Source organism: Orbicella franksi, chromosome 8 (genome assembly GCF_964199315.1).
Source record: "Orbicella franksi chromosome 8, jaOrbFran1.1, whole genome shotgun sequence".
NCBI lineage: Eukaryota > Metazoa > Cnidaria > Anthozoa > Scleractinia > Merulinidae > Orbicella > Orbicella franksi.
This window is the reverse complement of record NC_138152.1, coordinates 3,678,677-3,700,673: the sequence shown is the minus strand read 5'-3', so window position 1 is coordinate 3,700,673 and position 21,997 is coordinate 3,678,677. Positions and strand designations below refer to the sequence as shown.

Sequence of the window (21,997 nt, the reverse complement as noted above, 5' to 3'; positions counted from 1 at the left end):
TTTGCAGAAGATCCGCCTCCAGCTTAAAACTCGTCCAACCCTATACGGATCACTTTCTTATAGCCAAATTAAAAAATATACATATAGCAGTTTATTTGCCACAAAGGAATGAACTGGAAAAGAAACCAAACAGTTTCTCAAGAATCAAATCAAGGAGAGCTCATCTGATATTCACGCTCAATTCGAAATGTCTCTGTTTTGATCTTCCTTTTCTTATTTTTCGTCTATGAAATTTGATTTAACATTATCAGTTACTATTTACTTTGCAAATAGAGTCTGTTGTCTTTGTCTTTGTAAATAGAGTTTATTGTCTTTGTGGGCACGACTTACGCTGAAACAGCTGAAACTCTTTTCATTTCCAAAAATACGCTCTGACACCAGATTGTCAACACAGTCTTAAGTAATGTAATATAAAACACTTCGTCCAACAATAATATTCTTGACGAAAGAAACCTAAAATGAAACAGCCTAAGAAATTTAAACTTTGGTCTGTGTCGTCTTCAGTTGGAAACTTCAAGTTCTCTTTCTTCAAATGCCAAGTACTCTTGCTTGGCTGACGTTTTTGATGAAACAATTGATTTAGAAATCAAACCTTTAGCCGCTTTCGTTTGGAACGAAATTGGGGAGAGCTACAGACTCTACATTTCAAAATAATGAAGACTCGCTTCTCATTTTTGGTTCTTATCGCACGCAGATGAGATTTATGAGTGAGCTTTTGCACCGAAATGCGGGGCTTTCCTGTCAACCAGAAAGAAACGAAATATAAGACTTTATCGCAAAGTTACCGCATATCCATGCGCTGAGAAGATCCTAGACTTAAGGACACAATACAGTGCTATGAGGTAGCAGATGAGACCGTCTGACGACTTTCAGAAGATCCTCCCCTGGCTCAAATTCGTACATTTCACATGGATCACATTTTCATAACGGAATTAAAGAAGATATGGCAGTTTCCACCAAAATTTAAACACACCACATATGCATGCTCAGCCCTTTTTGTCTGTATGTTTTTAATTTTTCTTTTCAATTTTCGTCGATCAGTCGAAATTAATTTAAAGATTACCTGTGACTATTTATTTTGTCAAGAATCTATTGTAATTCTCGGTCAGGCTTAAACTCAAAACAGCTGAGACACGTTTAATATTTTAAAAAAAAAAAAAAAATGACACCTGTAATTCTATATCTGGCTGTATTCTCTCCAATCACATAACTGTCTTTCACGTGATCTTGAGGTGGTGTGTCTTTCTAAAAGAGTGGTACCGTGTGGCAGTCCTCCTTTATCTAGAACGAGTTACCCCTTTAGAAACTCAAGTCATGGCATTTACAGCGAAAGAAGGCGCGCTTCTGTTGGTTTGTTGCTGTTTGGCGTTTTCAGGCGTTAAAGGTATTTTAGTATTACGTATTTTAGTATTTTGCTCGTTTGTACTGTTATAACCTCGCGTTCATTTATCAGCGATCCAGTGCTATGGGATTGCAGATTGCAGACGCTACTAAAAAAATATTAAAAACACATTGAAGACAATGAGTTTCAGAACTTTGCTTTTTCATCTCTGGATTTTTTTTTTTCATATTACACGTTTTACAGGTCTGTAACAATATCGTGAAAACATTTCAAACCGAACTGATTAAAGTGCAGGGTCATCCAAAACCACAGGTTAAATTCGTGCTCACAGTTGCCTCGCAAGAGATTGAATGATTGGAAAAAGATAGGAGCATAAATTAAGTGAAAAATTAAGTTTGCAGCCAGGGTTACTCTTGAAAAAAGTCTACAGAAGAAATTTGTATCAAAGTCTGTGTCTAAATGGGCTTTTCAACCCAAGTTCGCCTTACTCAGACCAACCTAGAACCTTGGGGATGTAGGTCGCTACCATCTGAACTAACTCAGGTTATCCAGGGACAACGACTTGTGTATGATCTCTGTCAGCTATTTTCACTTTTTACGAGTATATTCTGGACTAGCATTTGAACCATTCGAAATAATCAAGTAAAAATGACGCCACCCGGCGGAAAGCCATTAGAGAGCTTCAAATACAAACATTCGAGATGCATTTATAATACTAGACAAATGATTTAATGTGCTTGTATTTGCGTAAACCTAACTGGCATTTAAAAATCAACAGTCACTTCTGTTGCAAGGTAAATGAGACTGAACCACACCCCAGTTTTACCTCGGTGTTTCTTGGTTTGCGTCAAATCGTCATCAACCCGCTCGCCAAAGTTCTTATAATTTGTCAAAAGTAGACGTCGCTAATAATTACTGCAATAGTATACGTTGGCAAAGAAAATATTGCCATATATTCTGGCCTCGCCTGAACCTGACCTATTTGGTTGGATTTTTGCAAAGCACTTATCTTTATTCCTTTTCGCACGCAAGAAGTACGCCTAGTTTAGCCTTTAGTTCCAGATGCTGCTACCTCAGAAACACTTTTAACCTTTTGCATTGGCTAAATCATACTCGGAGGCAAACATCTGATGAAAGGAAAAGTAACAAATGAAACGGAATGAAAAATGATGTTGCGGAAATTCCTTTGTTTTAAGACATTGGGGAAACCCGAGATAATCCCGAGATAATTGCTGTAAATTTTGCATCTGTAAGAATGCCGTCTTTGGGTTAAGAGCACATTTTAGTGAGTGTTTTACCCAGCTACGCAGTTCTTCTGGATTTCAGAAACATGTAAATTGAAAATTCTCTCTCCGCGACTCGTAACTCTTGCTTCAACCAGAATGACTGTTGGCAAAACAATGCAATTCCAGTTGGAAGCATTGGCACAAGTGTGCTTTAAAATGAAAGGAAAGAAAAAGTCTTCCATCCCTTTAGCTGAGGGAGACGGATTAGTTTACTTCTTTTGTTCTGAGATATCGAGGGCACCCGAGGTTATTTATGTCGAGAAAATCACGCGGTAACCAGATATTGTTGTAGCTTTAACAAGAAGTAGTACTAGTGAACTGAAATTCTGGTTTGTTTTAGCAATTTCCACACTAATCAGTGACATTAAGACTTGAAACTCGCCGCTAGAGACTAAAACGTAATTTAAAAAGAGTCTCAAGCCCTAAGTCCGTGTGAAACAGATTGGCAAACTTCTTTTGTTCTCGGGAATTTTAAAGGTTACCGAGGTTATTTCGGCCAAATTGATATTTGCAAGGATAATGCTTTGAAGCTTAACACAAGTACAATTATTGCGGTGTTCAGAAAGACTATCAGCGCACGTCTTGGAAAGGAGAAAACTGCTATTTAATTAATTTACTGAACTCGCACAATTCAACTATATATATTGAAAATAATCGGAAATTAACCAAATCGTGTAAGAATTTGGTATGGCAGCAGATTTCAAAACAAATTCCTATGTAGGATTGTCAGCAGAATCTACAAAATATTGTGGCATGTTTTTTCAGACAGAACACACCCCCAGAGTCGTCGGACCCCAACTGAATTTTTACCGAACCGAGAGTGTTTCATAACAACAAAACTTGTGTGCATGGTTTATTGAGTTCTATGGCAAATATGTTGACAAATGTTTTTAATTGAACTTGGTTTTGTAGAGTGTCTGACTTCCAAATTCCAGTTGCACTTGCATTTGAGAGCCACACCTACTGCTCGGTCGCGAAAAGATCGTGCGTCAAAAATTTGGAATACAAAGTAGAGTCAAGAACGATTCTGAATAATTCCTCAGTTTCGGATAGGGTGCCATCAATCAGAAATATCTTGACTACCGCGTATTCATTTCACATAAAACCTTATATTCCATTGAATTAACCCTTCCAAATGTTGGATGAACGCGAGGGCCTTATTGCCAACGTAAATACTTTATCTTGCACAGTTATAGAACTCTCACGATAATAATGTTATGGCTAAGTAACCTCAAGTACCTTCGAGTCGCTGAAGTTAACGGTGAGTCCAACGAGAAGCGAATATTTGATTTAGTAATCAAACCTCGAGTCCTTTTTATTTTGAATGGAAATTGGGGAAAACAAGGCACCTCTTTGTTTTTAAAACCAGAAAGTCTCTATTTTTGCTCTCGACACATTGAGATGCGATTTGTTTGGTGAGTGAAGGAGGAGCTTGATAAACCATAAAGAAAAGCGCTAAAAAGGGAAGCTTTGCCAGATAAAGGTGAGTTTTACACCGATTGAGCTTATGCGTTCTCAGGATCATGATTTAGTTTAAGTCAAGAGGAACAATTTTCCAAGCCACTCGATTGCAAACAAGTTTTCATTATTCTCCGCATCTTTCCTTAGAAGTAAGTCATTTGGTAAATGAAGTCATTTGTTGCTAAAAGGATACTAGAACGATAAGTCACAAATTTTGCCAAGAGAGGGGAACCTCCTTGACTGAATATCTTTTGAATTTGAAGCTGAAGACGTCAACTCACAACACATGACGACACTCCGTAAAAAAACAAGCATGGTTCGGGTGATCCTAAACCATCTTAATAACCAGTTCACAAGTAAATTTACTTAGCACGCTGGGGATCATTTCGATTTTCGTGAGACACGGAATGACTTTGATCTGAGGTCATCTACCCTGTCGCACTGTGTAACATGCCAGATTTAAATCACTTGTCAGCACAAAAGGAAAATAAGCATGAGACTGATCATGAGTTGATGCACGTCCTCGCACTAAAGTGACATCAGTCGCATTTCTTTGATCACCTGGCAGCTATTGTACATCCTGGAGCACTTGGTGCATGACCACGTTATACTGTGCGACACGCTTTCGAGTGGATTGCATGGCTTTAGCTATAATAGAGGAATAAAACCCGCTAACGCTTCCCTTAAATCAAACCTCTTCCTCAATCAAAAGAATTTTAAGCTGTGACTTTGATATCATGTTTTTTTTGTTACGAGTGAAATTCAGCTGATCTAAGTTTTTATTTTATTTTACTTGCTGTTTTGAATCTTGGACTACTTCGGATGTTGACCATTCGGATCAGAATTATTTTTGAGCAGTTTATGGAAATATTTTGACACTCCCGAAGTAGCGCAACTTTTCTGCGAATCAAACGCATTTTGAAGTTTGAACTTTTAATCTCCACAATGAAGATCAGTCTAATTTCATCATAAATGATTTCTCATTGGTTTGAGTGATTAAACCCGGTTTATTTAAACTGTTTTCTCAGGTGCCCAGTGGGGTAAAGTTCATATTCCACAGAAGGGAAACAGTGGCCTCTATTGCGAAGATGTGTCTTTCAGCAAGAGTTTCACCAAAGGATCACCTGTGCGAGTGTACATCTCAGCCAATCACGGAGAAATTCCGTCGAAAGTCCACGATACGTCTTTTATTTGGGTGGAAGACGTGACAACAAGCGGATTCAAGGCCTGTCTGGTGCTCGGTGGCCAAGGTAACGGAGGTAACACCAGCATCGATTGGTTTGCTTTCCAAGGTTCCCAATCAGGAGTTTACGATGGATCGGCTAGTTTTAGCTTATTTACCACTGGAACGCAATGCAAAAAAGTGAAATTTCCCAAGGTAAGATTAAAAAAGAAAAGAAAAGAAAAAAAAAAAAACTTGGCTGCTTCGTAATTTATTAATGCACAGGAAAAGTAAAAAAAAAAACAAAGAGTTGTTTTCGCCTGGCTGCATGTATCCAAACTAAAATTAACGGGTTACCAAAGTTTTAAAGGCCGCATCGGTTTGGGCAAAATAGAATACCTTAGCTCTCTTGTTTTTATTGGACTTCGACGCATTTGTGATATTGGAACCAGTCATCATTTTTTTACATCGTATTGTCAAGTTTTCTCTGGCATCGAAGACATGCTTAACACGAATATCCCAAACTAGGACAGTGGGAGCAATTTCCTAACAGGTTCCTTGTTACAGGTGCAATTGTGAATTTTGCCAATAACAGTTCGGCTAAATATTTCTGGCAATTCATTTCCATTCCCTGCAGGATTACTACTTATACTTTGTTCAGTGATCATGAAGCTGTTTCCAGGAGAGGAAGTGCTAATTGGTTTTCATATTGTATTTAGAAGCATACTTTTTCGTTTCACCATTAGGCCTTTTCGACGATTCCTACAGTTCAGGTCACTGTCCAACATGGAACCAAAAAGCAAAAGCAGGATGCCATGCATGTTTGGATGGAAAATGTTACCATCAACCAGTTCGAGGTTTGCTTGCGAGAATCAAGGGCATTAGATGGCGGGCACAACAAAATTGTAGTGGTAAGTGATGAATTCATGAAAATGATTTCATTACTAATGTTTAAACAAAGGAAAGGGTGATTACAGACATCTAAAGTACCCAGCCTTAGATATCTACCTTTGCTCTCACTTATTGAATAGACACTTGCCCGTTAAGACCCATTTGATTTGATTTTTCATCTAATCATATACGAGAAATGATTTTAAAGTTATTGAGGTCTTTATTTTATTTAATCCTTCAGAACTGGTTGGCGTACGAGAATTATTCATCCTCGTGGGAAGCTAAAGAGTCACATAAGCTAGTATTTCTCAAGAGTGAGGTACCAGCTGCAGAAAATAATTATGCTTTGTGCATGGTAAGTATATTTTGTTTAATATCAATAACTTTGGAGTTCATGTTGAACATCAGAGTGAGACAACAAAGCTATAAAAAGGCGACAATCAAGGGCATTGTATGATTATTACAAGTTGATCACATTACAGATAATGATAACTACTGATTATCGTTTACGAGGGAGATAAAATTATAGTTCCAAGTAAACACAATATATACAGGCTTCACTACTGGAAAGATCTTCAATGTTTCAGAAACCTAAACGTGAATTTATGGCACCAGTTTCTGTCGCGAATGGCGGAGCACAATCGCTTTATGTTTGTAGTGAGTTGTCCATTTCATTTCCATATGCTTTTAATAATGAATACAACAGCAAGCCGTATTTACATGGCCATAAATCTTTAACATTCTGAAGCATCGGGGTATATATCAGGCAGAATCAGAGCGTATCTTGATGTTAAATTTCAACTTCTTTTGTAGACTATCAAGTTTAAAGAGCCATTTTTTAAGCCGCCCGTGGTACTTGCAACAGTCCTCAATGGAAACAGTAACAATGCCAACATAGCTTGCTCTCACAAGGGTCCTTTGGCAAATTGGCTGGAGGTACAGTTTCTTCATACACTTAACAGAAACAGTAGAAAACAATTTTAACACATTTCACGGACAACTAGATTAACACCTCATTAATAATTTCAATTTTTACACAACATTGTCGATGGTTGCATGGTTTGTTCATAAATATTGATGGACTTTGAAATCTTATTTTCCCCCTCGCATATTGATATTTGTTCAAAGATCATTATGGCGTATCTACTGTATGTCTTAAAATTTTTTTGTTCTCTCGCAGGTAGTGAACAAAACCCACAGCCGAGTTTGCATCAAAGACAGCGCGGGATACAATGGCCAGAGAACAGATGTAATCGTCAACTTTCTAGTTATCGGAGGTAACTATGGAAACGTGCATCTTCCTTCTTGGTGGTAAAAGTGTTATTCTCTGAACCACCCTCAACCCGTGTTATTATCTGAACCACCCTTACCCAGTATTGTTATCCGAACCACCCTCACCCCATACCAACGTATGTTGATGTGTAGAAAATTAAAATAATACAGAGCACTGTTGCCACAGTACCACAACGTGTAATCTCTCCACTTACGTCAGAATACCTAACACTACTTTTGTCCATCCCTCCGTTAATCTATTCAGCATTTTCTTACATCAATATATTGGGTGTTTCTACAAGTCAACATTGATCAGTTTAACATTTCCCACCTGGCGAAAGGAACAAAAACACAGTTCTGTTCTGTTTTGATCCTGCTAATATATAGCTATAAAGGTTTTTTAAGGCACCAACAACAACAACAACAAGAAAAACAAACTGTGCATCCATTCACATATGTACTCATTCATGTAGTCAATCCTTTCCTAGTCTATGAAAGAACCGTAATCCCTTAAGCTAATTATTTTATTTCTTCTGTACTTTCAGACCTTGATCCATGTAGGGATATTATCTGCACATACCACAGTTTCTGCAAAGCCTACACTCCTACCGAGCATAAATGCATTTGTGAAGAAAATTGCCCGTCATACGAAGAGCAAGTATGCGGCTCTAACGGTCTCACTTTTGACAACCTGTGTTTGCTGCAAAAAGACATATGTAAACGACGTGCAAATTACACCAAGTACCATCCTGGAAGCTGCACAGGTAATGGGAAGTATTTAGTTTCTTTTCTTTTTGCTTTTTGTTTTGGAAGCTTGTTTAGTTCATGGAATGGTATAAGTATAAGTTTAGTATAAGAGGTGTGAAACTTTATTGTTTACTTGAACTATTGTTTACACAAATTAAGTGCAGTCTACAGTGGGAAGAATGGATAGGCAGAAGAACTGACTGCATGGTTAACAGGGAGACTCGAATTATAAATTGAATGTACACGTGGAAGCACATGTCGTATTTTTTTGCTATTCCGTTCTGTTCTCTCGTAGGTTTTCCAGTTCAGAGAGGAAGACACAATTTCAAAAACACTCCCTCTTGGGCAGAAGATCAGTGCGAAGTTATTAAATTTGATCCTTTTATATTTTATCCTCTGAAGAAGATATACGTGCAGCTCTCTGTGAACCATTTTAATTACTCTGATGCGAGCGTGGTGCACGAGGCCGCCACACCTTGGGTTGAAAGTGTTAACAGCACTCAGTTTACAGCCTGTGTTACTCGAGCTGGCAGGAATGACTACCCCTCAGATAGCTTTGCCACAATTGACTGGGTCGCCTACCAAGGTGCGCCCCCTGGAGGAATAGCAGGGGAAGAAATGTTCTCTAGATGGTGGACTGGAACTAGCTGTCAAACGGTCGCCTTTTCTAAGGTAACTGGCCTGTTTTGGTTGTTAGCTTTCTGAAACATATTGAAAACATTCAAACCCAGCATTTCCAACTCTTAAGTGATTTCCCAGTCCAAGAAGCCAATGTTCTAAGACTAGTCAACCTACTTTGTTTTCTTTTCTTTTTCTTAGGGAAAGTTTTCCAGGTCACCGACGGTATTAGTAACAGCTGAACACTACAGGTCAAGTCTAATGCACGATGCTACCAGTGTGTGGCTCGAAGACGTGTCAGCGAGTTCCTTTAAGATCTGTCTCCGGGAACTACAAAACTTTGCTGGAGTTCATGACGATATCTCAGTGGTATGTATTGTTAAATTTGGCATAATTCATTGTCATGTAATGCAATACTTTAACTTAGTCTGGTCTGGTCTTATCATTCATTCATTCATTCATTCATTCATTCATTCATTCATTCATTCAGTCAGTCAGTCAGTCAGTCAGTCAGTCATTCAGTCAGTCAGTCAGTCAGCAGTCAGTCAGTCAGTCAGTCGGTCATTCATTCATTCATTCATTCATTCATTCTTTCATTCATTCATTCATTCATTCGTACGTTCGTTTGTTCGTTCGTTCGTTCATTCATTCATTCGGTCGGTCGGTCGGTCAGTCAGTCAGTCAATCAATCATTGAGCACTAACACTACCAAGAAACAGTACTGTATAAGCATCATTTAATATTTACTTCCACACGTGGTAACGCTTTTCCATTAATTTGTACTTGCATTGTTGCAGAACTGGTTGGCCTTCGAAAACCTTCATCGGCCATTGTTTAAAGAACACCAAGAGGTCGACTTTCCAAACGACGTTCCACCTTTAGAGAGGTACAACTACGCCTTTTGCAAGGTAAGCATTATATATTGGTTAAACTTGGAGTTGGGGAGGTAGGCGCGAGTGGCTTTCATTAAGGATTAATTAACTTTCTTTGCTCTTTTTGAAATGATAAACAGGATTTAAAGTTTGCTTGGACATACCCCAAGCCCCCGACAGTGCTGGTGACAGCCAAACATTCTACCAGTGGTGGAAACTCAGCCGCAGAGTGTAACGGAATCGTAAGCTGGATTGAGGTACAAAAAAGAACTGAATATGCCTAAGGGAAAAAAAAAATAAATTGGACATTTCCAAGATTATTGATAAGTACAATAACAAGTTTAATATTTCTCCAAGGTCCTGTGTCTGGGCAATAATCTGACTTAAATAACTAATAAAAACACCACCGGCAGACAGCGGCTTGGATGAAACATGCCCCTCCATTTTGTCAGTTTGCTTAGATAAGGGCATTACATAACTAACGGGCAATCATTTATAACAGCTCGTGTATCAGAATTCTTCTTGTTTGTTTCCTCTTTCTTCAAGTTTATCACCAAATCTGGATTTCGCATTTGTGCCAAAGAACTCTTTGTTAAACGCTTCGATCCCATCACAGTGTCATATGCAGTGGTATCAGGTAAGCGCCCATCTATTTCCTGCAGTTTAAAGTTCTGTGAGAATAATTTGCACCTGCAGGTGCTTAAATTGACGTATTTGAGGTGGTATGCAAAAATGTTAGTTTTACATAGATTGTTGTTTTGAAAACAACAATTGAAAAAAAGCAAGCAAATCCGGATTTTCAAAATTCGAAATATATAGCGACTCAATAACTCAATGCTGGACTGAATAAATGTACAGCGAAACAAACGAACATGAGCATGTGGTATTGGTGGAGTTCATTGATAAATGATGAATATATCAATGTATGAGCTAAATTTATCATGCATTTTGTTCTATAACAGACATTTGCGAAAAAGACTGGTTTTACTTTAGAGGATACTGCTACAGAAAAGTTGCTCCCTGCAGTTCATGGAGCCTCAGTCAGGGAACATGCGCTATTCAAGGAGCTAATCTTCCTAGTATCCACAGTCAAGAAGAAAATGTGTTTGTTCAAAGTTTACACGGCGGAGAAAAGTCTTGGTTGGGCCTGTCTGATATCAACACAGAAGGAAAGTTTGTGTGGACCGACGGAACAAATACTGACTTCCATCACTGGGCAAAATATCAACCAAACAACTTTGCCAATCAGGATTGCGTGCATACTCTGGGTTTTCTTAAAGGTCATGACTATGAATGGAATGATGTCAATTGCACGGACTGCCACAGATTTACTTGTAAGAAAGGTAAGTTTAAAAATACCTTTCTTGTTTTCTTGCAATTGTCTTCATTGTTTTCTCAGAAGGTGTGTGGTGATGCTGCAGCAACGTATGATGAGCCATCGGCATCTTGAAGCGTCCTTAAGGAGGAAACGGTTTGCTTCAAAATCGAGGATTGATTAGTGAGTTAACGTTTTTAATCGAGTCCATCAGATGAGATAATAGGTTGGAAGCAATGATTACTGCTGTGTACCCATTTAACCGGATTATCGCACGAAAGCCCAGACTGAACAACTTCTCATCATAAATGCCTGTTTCAACATTGCGCGTTTGTTTACAATAGTGATGATTTTTAACACTAAAAATAACCCCTTTTTCATCTCCACCATATAAAAGGAAATACGTATTAGTATTTTTCTTTTCATTACAGATTACGATGAATGCAAACTCTTCGGCTACAACTGTCCACAAGGTTCATCTTGTGTGAACAATGATGGTTCTTACACTTGTCTGTGTGATAGTGGATATCTGCAGAATGCAGCTGGCAATTGTTCGGGTTCGTACAGCTTTCCTTTAACATAAGAAAATACTTGTTTTGGACAGTTAAGTAGTGTAGAAATCACTTAACAAGCTGGGAAATTGTGTGATAAATAGCGTCAAGCCAAATTTAACAAATTAACTAGCAACCACTATCACAACTGATCTTCTTATCCCAACTAGGATTTGACTGGTGGCTGAAATAATTATGAACAATATAACAGTTTTCTTAGAAACAGAAATGCTGCAAAACCATGATGAAACTGACACTTGTTGTTTTTTTTTTTTACATTGTCTTCTCTTAGCGGGAAAACCACGCTTCTAAAATCCAATTCGATCTGAAAACATTTGACGAAGAGCTTCTCCGTGGGATGTGCCATTGCAAAATCCTATTTATTTTATTTATTTCAGTTATGAATTGACATCATATATATGGAAGTCGTTGGAATTCCTAATAAATAGAATCATTCATTTTCATTATAATTTGTAGCAAACGTATTATTTTAGCACAATGAAGAACTTTTTTTTAAAATTTCTCTATCGAAACAGATATAGACGAGTGTAAGTTGGGTCTTTATTCGTGCCACAAATTAGCCCAGTGTGTGAATATTCCTGGCTACTACGATTGCAGATGTAACGCAAGCTACGGAGGCGACGGCAAACAATATTGTGGCGGTGAGTGCCCAAAGCAGTTGTATTACATTGGTGAAATCATCGTTATCATCATCATCATCAACAAACAAACAAGCAAATTGAGGGGGATTATAAAATTGTAGATTAAAGTAAATGTATGTCCAAACAAAAAAAGGAAAATGTTTTGGCCAATTCTAATCGTTGTGTAATTGGAAACTCGCTGATTAGACCAAGCCGGGAACTCTTGTAATTTTCTCACCATGTGGACGATTTAAGAGAAAATGTGTTTAACCTTGAAGTTAAATGACGAGTTTATAGGTCTAGACAATGCAAAAATGCTATCTGAACTGTTCTAAGCCTTTTTTTTTATATGAATATCATAGATTGTGTTTTACTTTTAATCTTTGTGCATGCCGTACAAGCGATTGTATGTGTTTGTGAAACTATAAACAACGGATTTTGATAATAGTAACTGTTTGAAGTAAATTGTTCTTATTTGTCATTAATTTAACAGCACCCGTGGTGAACTCTACCAGCACCTGTCCAAATAAGACGGTTGAGTTAACTACAATAGATGGCATTATACAGTCAAATAAGCGTGGACAGTGGTACGAAAACAGTATGGATTGTCAGTGGAAAATAACTTCAAATGCATGGGTGGAACTTACATTCGATCGTTTTGACACCGAGTTATATGACGATTACCTAACTGTATATGATGGCACATCACTTTCCTCTCCGGAGATTGGAAAATTTAGTGGATCCAAGCGACCTCTTCCTGTCATCAGCTCATCAAAGAACCTTTACGTGAGGTTTACAACCGATGCCGCCCAAAATAAACAATACAAGGGCTTTCGTGCAAAATACCGAGGTAGGATGCGTTGCAATTTAATGGAAAAATATATATGTCTAAAACAACTAAGCACTTTTTATGATGACTAGTGTGCTGCGCCTATTTTTTCAATAATTATGACCGATAATTGGGTACGCGCATAAAAAGAAAAAAAAAAAAAAAAAAAGAAAAAAGAAAAAACACTCCTGTTTGAACGTTGGGACATTTTATTTGAGAACTCTTTCGTATTGTCTTAGAGAATAAAGGCTGTTGTCGATTTGGTACGCGAGACAAAATTAAGATTTGAGCTTACGTGTGTGTTTATTTTCATCACTTGAGCATTGCTGTACTCTGTTTGATACTGTTTGTGTACATCATTTACTTAGACCGGTTTTCATAAGGTTGTTAAAATTTGCCTTTCGCCCTACATCTCCACGCTAACATACATACATAAACATATTCAAGACTTTATTCAGGGGTTAAAAGAATAAAATATAAAAGACACCCTCAAAGGGAGTTTAAGGAGGCGGACCCTATGTAAAATACTCCCTAAAATAAAATATATATTAAAAGTTAATACTAAGACTCCATTGCAAATAATTTACAAATACAATTAACTGCTAAAAATCTAAAAAAATGGATTATAAAATAATTATGTAAAAACAATTTTAGGGCTTTCTCAAAAAGAGTTAGGTTGCCGGCCTCTACAAGTGATTGAAAATTAATTCGCGCTTTTTTTGTCAGCCCAGGCAGAGGTTAAACAAAAGCCAATAGTGAACTCGCTCGTATTTTACGGTGCCTTGAGTCATCTGGGTTCATTTGCTCCCATTTCTGATTGGTTGACCTAAATTTCGGTATAATATCTGACTGGCTAGAGTGAGTACTGTGGTTTTGGTTTAACGACACTCAATGGAAATCCGGTCTATTTTTGTCTTTTATGATTAGTCATTACAGGAGGATCTATCCGTTTAAACAACAGTTCACCAATACCGTCACCTGAGGGAAGAGTTGAAATCTTTTACGATGGTAAGTGGGGCACAATCTGCGATGACGCATGGGATATAAATGATGCTAACGTCTTCTGCAGGCAACTTGGCTTCGCTCGCGGCGCTCGACATGCATACAGCGGTGCCCACCATGGTCAAGGAGCTGATCCAATTTGGATGGATGACGTTGGATGCTCAGGGAGTGAGGCCCATATGCATGAATGCAGGCACCGTGGATGGGGCAGCGAAGACTGCACTCACAGCCAAGATGCCAGTGTGGAGTGCTCTTATGGATCTTCTGGCGTTCGTCTGGCGGACGGAGGTCTCCACTTTGGTCGTGTTGAAGTGTACGTCTACGGACAGTGGGGAACGGTGTGTGACAACGGCTGGGATATGAAAGAGGCGGACGTGGTTTGTCGTCAGTTGGGCTTTACCGGTGCAAGCTACCCTACTTACGACGCAGTATTTGGTCATACTTCTTCTGGCCGTATCTGGATGAATCATGTCCACTGTGGGGGAGGAGAGTCGTCGCTACTTAACTGTCCTCATGATGGATGGGGAAATAACCACTGCAACCATAAGGACGATGCAGGAGTGGTCTGTAGCATCTAGGTGACTTGGAACGAAGCGGAAACTTTCTTTTCATATTCCTTTCTTTTTTTTCATGGGAATTTTCAAAAATTAGAAAATTAGATTTCGTTATGAGTGATGAAATTATAATTTCGTCACACTTAACCTGAGATGGCTCAACTTGAATCGCTGATTAAACATTTTCAACTCTATGATTTACAGGATAGAGACACATAATTTGCGTTAATATATTGATGACTTTACTTTTGTTTTATATCACAATTATTGGCGATTCCTCAGTCGTTGACTCTGTAGATGGCTTGATAACAGTAAAAGACTATCCAATGAGATGGTGGAGTAGTGGATTTCCTACAGTTTCTACTTTCTAACAGGTTTTTCATGTTTTAACTCCTTTTTTTTGTTTTTGGAAAATAATGAGATTTATCCATTTTTAAAAGAACATGATAGGGAAATAAGCGAAGTAGGCGAAACTTTAAATTGAAAATTGCCCCCGGAAAACAAAACCGTGCCGTGAGAATATCCTAAAATTACAGATTGCTAATGTCAATATTTCGGGGATTTACCGTAATTCTTAGCTCTTGTTTGTATCGTTGTTTGTTTTTTCCGTCTGTTTTGTTTCTTTTTGTCGTCCTCGTTGTTGTTTTATTATCATTTTTAAGTTCGGGATAATCAACTACTGTCTGATCCCGTCAGTTTTGTCTTGTAAGAATAGGAACTTCCAAATAATATTGGCTAGACAGTGTTTCTTTCTTTCTTTTTTTTTTTTTAATTCCTACCGGAAATAATAAATAATAAAATAAGAAATACTTGTTATAACTAACTAATAATATCGCTACGATAGCTTCAGATAAATTATCTTAAGAAGCACTTAAGCTTAAAACCGTCAGACGGCTTGATTTCCATGTGCATTAATTATATTTGTTGATTTACGTATACCATTCAGTTTTTACCAAGCTTCTACTTACACTTAGCAATTAGGTATGTCATTAGTAGCTTTCCGCTAAATGGCCATAGTGAAATCAATATATCTTACGTTTCCCTTTTCAAAAGTTTAAAGCTACAGTAGCCTACATCACATATGCAACAATTTTTTGTTTATCACCGATTATGAAAGTAAAAGCCGTTGTTTCAAGGAATTGACTTCGCGTTGTACAAGTCAATGAAACAAATCCGGAGTAAAAGGGTTTCAAGGTTACCATGGCAACGACAAAGACGACATCGATCACTTGTAAGTGTCGTTCTGCGAACCAATCTTCCCAATTTCCCGAGATCTGTTTAGTCTGCTTAGCTGACTAAGAACTGCTTTCAGCTGAATATGTTAAGTCAGTAAACCCCTTACAGATGTGGTGCACGCATGATTTCACCAGGTTCGCATCAGCAGCACCACCAATAAATTTTGAAGAGAACAACTAAGAATGTAACCAACTTTCAGGGCTTTTGCTCGTTGCTGTTGCCGTTGAAGTTGCCATTCGGTGGCTTGCTTAATATCTTAATACCGTGTTAATACAACTAACTTGGGAATAACCGCTGTAAAAAAAGTAGTTACTTAGCCGTAAAGTAATAAAGAAAGCGGTTGGTGTGTTTATTATTTCTTGGTACGTGTCTTGTTTACTCGAACTCCTTACTGCAACAAATGAACCCGCAAGACCGAAAATTAAATACACCTTCGATTTTCTGCTTTAGCCTCGCGTTTCGTGCTTTGCTTTGCTAATCCCTTGTTTTGAGTGTCACACATGGCTGGCAGTTAACGAACACCAGTGTAGAAATAACTTTAATCTCAGTCGTTGTCGCAAACAGAGGATTGTCATCCTTTAGCGAAAAGTTTGATTTCGACCTCGCGGATTTAAAGTACTACTATTAAGTGAGTCAAAATGGCACACACTGAATGATAATCAGTAACAATTGACTTTATTTGATTGCTAAAAAGTGCGACTGACTCACAAAACAATCAATCAAATCCTTGAGTACGCGTGGCCCTTTTCACTTCAAACCGTGTCCGTTTGTCACTCCTGCGACGTTTCGCCGAAAAGACCCCTTCAAAGCCGATTGCCAATATTAAGAATTAATACGATTATCACAGTTTTATTTTCAGTAGTTGCTCATGCAACAATTCAGTCATTAAAAAAAAAAAAAAAAAAGAAGAAGAAGAAGAAGAAGACGAAGAAGAAGAAGAAGAAGAAGAAGAAGAGGAAGAAGAAGCACAACCTGGATACTCGCTGTAAGAAAATAATCACTTTACTCAAGACCACCAGAGGCTACTGTGACTATAAATTGCGGCTCTCTATAAATCTATGCCTGTTTTGTCCTATTAGATGAAGCATCATTTTGCCCGTGTCAAATTAAGCTGATCTGTCTGAGCGGTTAAAAAACAAGCTACAAGGTCAAACATGCTTCCATTCCGATTGTCCTATGTCAGAACAACGTAGCAAAATAGATCTAACCGATTTTCCAAAAACATGCCCGCTATTTTGGTGCAGTCTTTAACACGGTTTTCATAAATTCAGACATATATTGGCACAGAATGTCCTAAACTGCTCAGGGAATTACCTAGTTTGACTCTAAATGGTTTGGAAAGATCGACAGAAATTAGACACGCTCGTTTTTCGACCTTTCTGGGTCATGCAGTCTTGTTCCCTTGAAATGTATGTCTGGATTTATGAAAACGGTGTTAAAGACTGAATCAAGTGTTTTTTGATTTATTTCTTTTTCTCATTTTTTTTTTTCTGCTTTCGTTATGACAGCAGCTTGCAAATCTTACTTAGCATGAATTGTAGAAACTTCTTGCCGCATGTTTCATTTATTTAGGTATTTTTTTCATTATTTATCGACCACCCCCCCCCCCCCCCCAAACCCCTTTTCAATTTGCGTGAAGTTTAGCCCAGGCTACACTCGTCTGAATTCAGTTCGCGCGGTGACTCTGACAAGGAGCGACCGATTAGCGTTCTGTATTTGCTGTCTAAAGGAAGTCTGCCCGAGGACATCACTAAGTCCAATGAAGGCCCAAGTCTAACGATTTGCTAGTAAGCGTCGTCCATTATCGTATGTGAGGCGGGCCTGAGGAGATGTGTAAACTGTACGGGTCACATTTAGTCCCGTAACAGTAGGCCGTTTGCCCTGTGGCGATAATGTTGTGCTTGCTTTAGACAGCAAAAATCTTCAGCCCCATCGATTTAGGGCTTAGACGTTCAATGGACTAGACATTTCTAGCTGCTGTTGGCGTCATTTGCTCTGAGCTTTGATGTAGCTACAGAAAAAAAAAAAGTCTGTTGAAATCTGGATGTGCCATTCCGCGCTCGACAAAATTGAAGTACATCCGAGACATTGCTATTTGCGAGCAAAACATGGCCACGAGGAGATAGAAGAACATGAGTTCAAACGCTGATCGTGAGTAGAATTTCCTTGTTTTATCAATTTTAGGCGTTCTCGGCTTAGCTAACAATCAGAATTGTCTGTGATTCGCTAGCGCGGAAGAAATTTATTTGCGTGGCTTCCGCGCGATAATCGACGTAGCGACATGTTGAGTGTTCGCTTACTGCTAACTATGGCCTAGTTTGTTTGCAGTTCGATCGATTCTCGATGTAGGAAGCTCTTGTTCAGTCCATTTAGGACGATGCAGGCCCTTAGAAAGCGATAGATTAGCTCTCCGCCGCGGTTTTGATATCTGTACGTTCATGTTGATCTAGACTCCAATTTCATGTTGAAAGCACTCTTAATTAAATTGTACAATTAATGATTCAACGAAAAGACGGTGAATTTAGTCTTCCTGGCCTCAAAAGGCATACAGGAGAGTTATTTGCTGTTATTTGAGCTACGATAAGCCTCGTGGAAAGCTAGCTCTAGGACAGAATTGTATCAAGGTTATCAGTGACAAGTTTGGCTATGTTTTTGCGAATCCGGTCAAATATTGAAATGAAACGTCACGTAACGGCTACGTTTTGGCTGAAATATAGAGGTAAATAACCGATTCCACTGCTTACCATGCTCTTGTTAGCATGATTGGCTAATTTAACCCACAGTAAAGACATAGTGAAGTCATTTAGGTGAAATCGCAGAGGTTAAGCCTCTCTAAATTAGTGCCGCCGCGGCGAATCAAATGATCAATTTAAGCTCTAATTTAGCTTTGTTTGGCTCGTTCGACTCATTTGCAGCGACTTCAAAGGCTTGTATAGGCATGGTATGGACTCTATTAAGAGTACACGAGGTAGATAGCACTCTCGGTACGACATGGCCATATTTATGTACATTTATTATAATCAATTATTATATGGCTTTGGCTTGTGGCCGATATAACGGGCGCTCTGATTGGCTAAGAGCGAGATCTGAGCGGTCATTATGTAGCCGTAATGCCCACGGGTCGATTACGGATTATGCAAATTAGGAAGAGCCCGGTTCTGAAAATTCAAGCGCATTGAAACGATGAAAGCCTATTAAAAACGGTGAAAGAAAGTAAATTTAATTCCGATTAGCTAAAAGTTTAGAGATTTTTCCTTTATAAAATTTATATAGAAGTCGTTTTTGACTTATCAGCCGGTAACCTTGCCGGGCACTAGTGAAAAACAATCAAAGTTTGCCGAAATCGCTCAGGGAAAAACACCATCGGCAGATCTGCTATGCATCCTGAGCAGAACACCACGAAGAAACTTATAAGTTATCATCTTAGTCACAACAATTACCGAAGTATTGAACTCCGTCGTCACAGTTCTCATCAAATAGATTCCCTCGCTTTAACACAAGCAAGTGTAAATCAGCTTCCAGGATCATCAGATGTACGCAATCGGGCGGTTTCTGTCGGTAGCAGTGTTTCTGATAACTGCAGGAAGTTTTAGACATTCAGAAGGCTTGAAAAGTTCATCTGTAAATCCCAGAATGAAGAAGGCGAAGATATGTTGTCGAAAGCGAATATGAAGATCGAGTTATTCTGAGCAGTGCATTCTGTAGCATTAGTATTTTCTTTCACCGAAAGACCTTTTGTTTCGACTATTTTGAAGCACTTTCTGTCTTTTCTTATGCGTTGACGTTTCGCCACTAAAGTCGGAAAAACTCCCCCATCAAGTTGTGGCACCACGATACTAAAATACCTTTTTGAGGCTGGGACAATCATTTTTCCCGTAAAAAAATGCGTACTTGTAACGGAAGACGTAATACAGTGGTGAAGTTCACTAACTGCATAGTTTTGCCCTGGGTTTGAGACGATGAACGAAACGGTAAACGCGCGCATCGCCGGATGTAAATTGACGACTTCCACTCAAATAATATTTTTCTTTTCTTTAATTCATAAGCCATATAATAAACAACTTAATAACCTCGACTGTTCGGTCGTTACGGGAAAATCTCAAACCTCGGCCTACCGTATTGACCTCACTATCGCTCGGTCAATACGGCAAGGCCTCAGTTTGAGATTTTCCCGTAACGACCTCACTCTCGGTTATTAAGTAGTTAGTAATTTCTTGCCCCCGGGAAAGCCCCCATAAATATCACAGGAGTGGTCGTCGTCAGAAATTTCGATGAAGAACCCCAATAATCGCGTTTTGCGTGCGTAAGCTCAATCGATTAATCTCTAGAAATTGGAAACAGACAGCAACTACAACTGCAACAAAAGCGAAAGCAACAACAGAAGCAGAAACAGGAACAGCAACCTCAACAACCAAAACAATAAGAACAACAGCAACAATAGTGACAAGAAGAACAACCACAAGGGCAACAGCAACAAACAAGACAACTGAAGAAAATTCTCAAGAGATTTTTTTTTTTTCATCGTCAGTTTTAAATTTTAACATTATGTTCGGCACAATCTATAAACGAACCTAACAAGTACATTAACAATAACAATAAAACAACAACAGCAACAACAAAAACAACAACAACAAAGCATCTCAAACGACAACAACAAGCAAAGAACAACAACAAAATAAACTCTTTTATATCCAACTAAACTACACTGCACCCCACAAAGATGTCTGATTCCCTTTTAAAAAATGTTTCTCCTGAAATATTTTTTGTAGGTTAAAGCAGCTTTTACACGGACTTACAACAAGGAAAGTTACAAGACACCTTACGCCATTCGCGCTGCAGCGAAGAAAGGAAGGAGAGGCAGGGTGGGCAGAGGACAGCCAGATGATGGTGAATCTTCTACATACCGATGTGCTTGATCTCAGAAACCCCGAGTCAAACTAACAAATAGAGACCGTTTTGTCTTGACAACAAAGTGATAAACGGCTAAGTTGCACTTTGCAGGCATCAGTGAGTTTCTCTGACAGAACATAACTAAGAACTAAACGCTGGTAAAGGAAAAAAGACAAACGCATTCATTATAAAAAGTTTGTGTCACAGTAGTTAAACAAAATGAGAATAATTCTGAAGTAACATGTGCATCAGCACAGTTATTATTTTGGATATTTATCTGCTGTTGTGTTCGTTTTGGTATGGGAACTGGGTGTGGTGGCTAATACGGAAATGAGCTACACTAAAAAAAGGTCTTGCCAATAACAAATGACCCTCACTCGCTCATCTTCTTTGTCCCAGCTTGGAGGTACATGTAAGGGCATAAAAAACCAACAAATTAATACGGGTGATAACCACCCTAACTGCCCACAAATCAGTAAGAGAAATTTTTGACACCAAAACATAAATAATGGGTAATCTACAGGTGTTTCCACCAAAGGAACAAAACAAAAAATATTTAGAATTGCTGCCACAGAAAACTTTGTCACCAGCAAAACATTAAGAGTAATTTTTGATGCCTAAAAATAAATGCGGGTAACCTATCTCCGCCAAAGTATCAAAATGGGTAATCTTACCGCCAAACTCTCAATAATGGTAATCTTTATTCCCAAACAATCAATAATCATAATCTTAACTACCAACAAATGGTAGCCTTTACCAACAACAGATCCATAAGTGTAATCTTCAAAATCAGCAAATAAATAATGGTAATCTTCACCACCAAAACGTAAATAAAGGTACTCTTAACCACCAACCAATCAATAAGGGTAATCTTTACCATCAACCGATCAATAAGGGTAATCTTTACCACCAACCGATCAATAAGAGTGCTCTTTACCACCAACTGATCAATAAGGGTAACCTTTACCACCGACTGATCGTAAAGGGTAATCATAACCACCAGCCGATCAATAAGGGTAATCTTTATGACCAACCTACCAATAAGGGTAATATTTACCACCAACCGATCAATAAGAGTAATCTTTACCAGCAAGAGACCAATAAGGGTAATTTTTACTACCAACAGATCAATAAAGGTCATCTTTACAACCAACAGATCAATAAGGGTAATCTTTACCATTGACTGATGAAGAAGGGTAATCTTTACCACCGACCGATCAATAAGGGTAATATTTACCACCAACCTATCTATAAGGGTAATATTTACCACCTACCGATCGATAAGGGTAACCTTTTCCAGTAACAGATCAATAAGGGTCATCTTTATC

At 38.5% G+C, this 21,997-nt stretch overlaps 1 protein-coding gene across 2 annotated transcripts in view; it reads left to right on the top strand.

Annotated features, from left to right (window-relative positions):
* The first annotated feature begins 1,232 nt into the window (after positions 1-1,232).
* The window catches only part of LOC145495979 (uncharacterized), a 47,614-nt gene continuing 26,849 nt past the window's right edge, over positions 1,233-21,997 (top strand). The window contains exons 1-17 of one of the 2 annotated variants that reach the window (XM_081475575.1): positions 1,233-1,384; positions 5,118-5,467; positions 5,998-6,162; positions 6,384-6,497; positions 6,956-7,078; positions 7,323-7,419; positions 7,960-8,178; positions 8,457-8,833; positions 8,981-9,148; positions 9,577-9,687; positions 9,792-9,908; positions 10,198-10,288; positions 10,614-10,994; positions 11,398-11,523; positions 12,054-12,179; positions 12,652-13,008; positions 13,915-14,674. In XM_081475575.1, coding sequence (XP_081331701.1) covers positions 1,315-1,384; positions 5,118-5,467; positions 5,998-6,162; positions 6,384-6,497; positions 6,956-7,078; positions 7,323-7,419; positions 7,960-8,178; positions 8,457-8,833; positions 8,981-9,148; positions 9,577-9,687; positions 9,792-9,908; positions 10,198-10,288; positions 10,614-10,994; positions 11,398-11,523; positions 12,054-12,179; positions 12,652-13,008; positions 13,915-14,567 — 3,645 coding nt within the window. In that variant the 5' untranslated portion in view covers positions 1,233-1,314 and the 3' untranslated portion in view covers positions 14,568-14,674. Of the gene's footprint in view, positions 1,385-5,117; positions 5,468-5,997; positions 6,163-6,383; positions 6,498-6,955; positions 7,079-7,322; positions 7,420-7,959; positions 8,179-8,456; positions 8,834-8,980; positions 9,149-9,576; positions 9,688-9,791; positions 9,909-10,197; positions 10,289-10,613; positions 10,995-11,397; positions 11,524-12,053; positions 12,180-12,651; positions 13,009-13,914; positions 14,675-21,997 lie in introns of those variants that run through there. The other variant, XM_081475576.1, reaches the window with a different exon arrangement.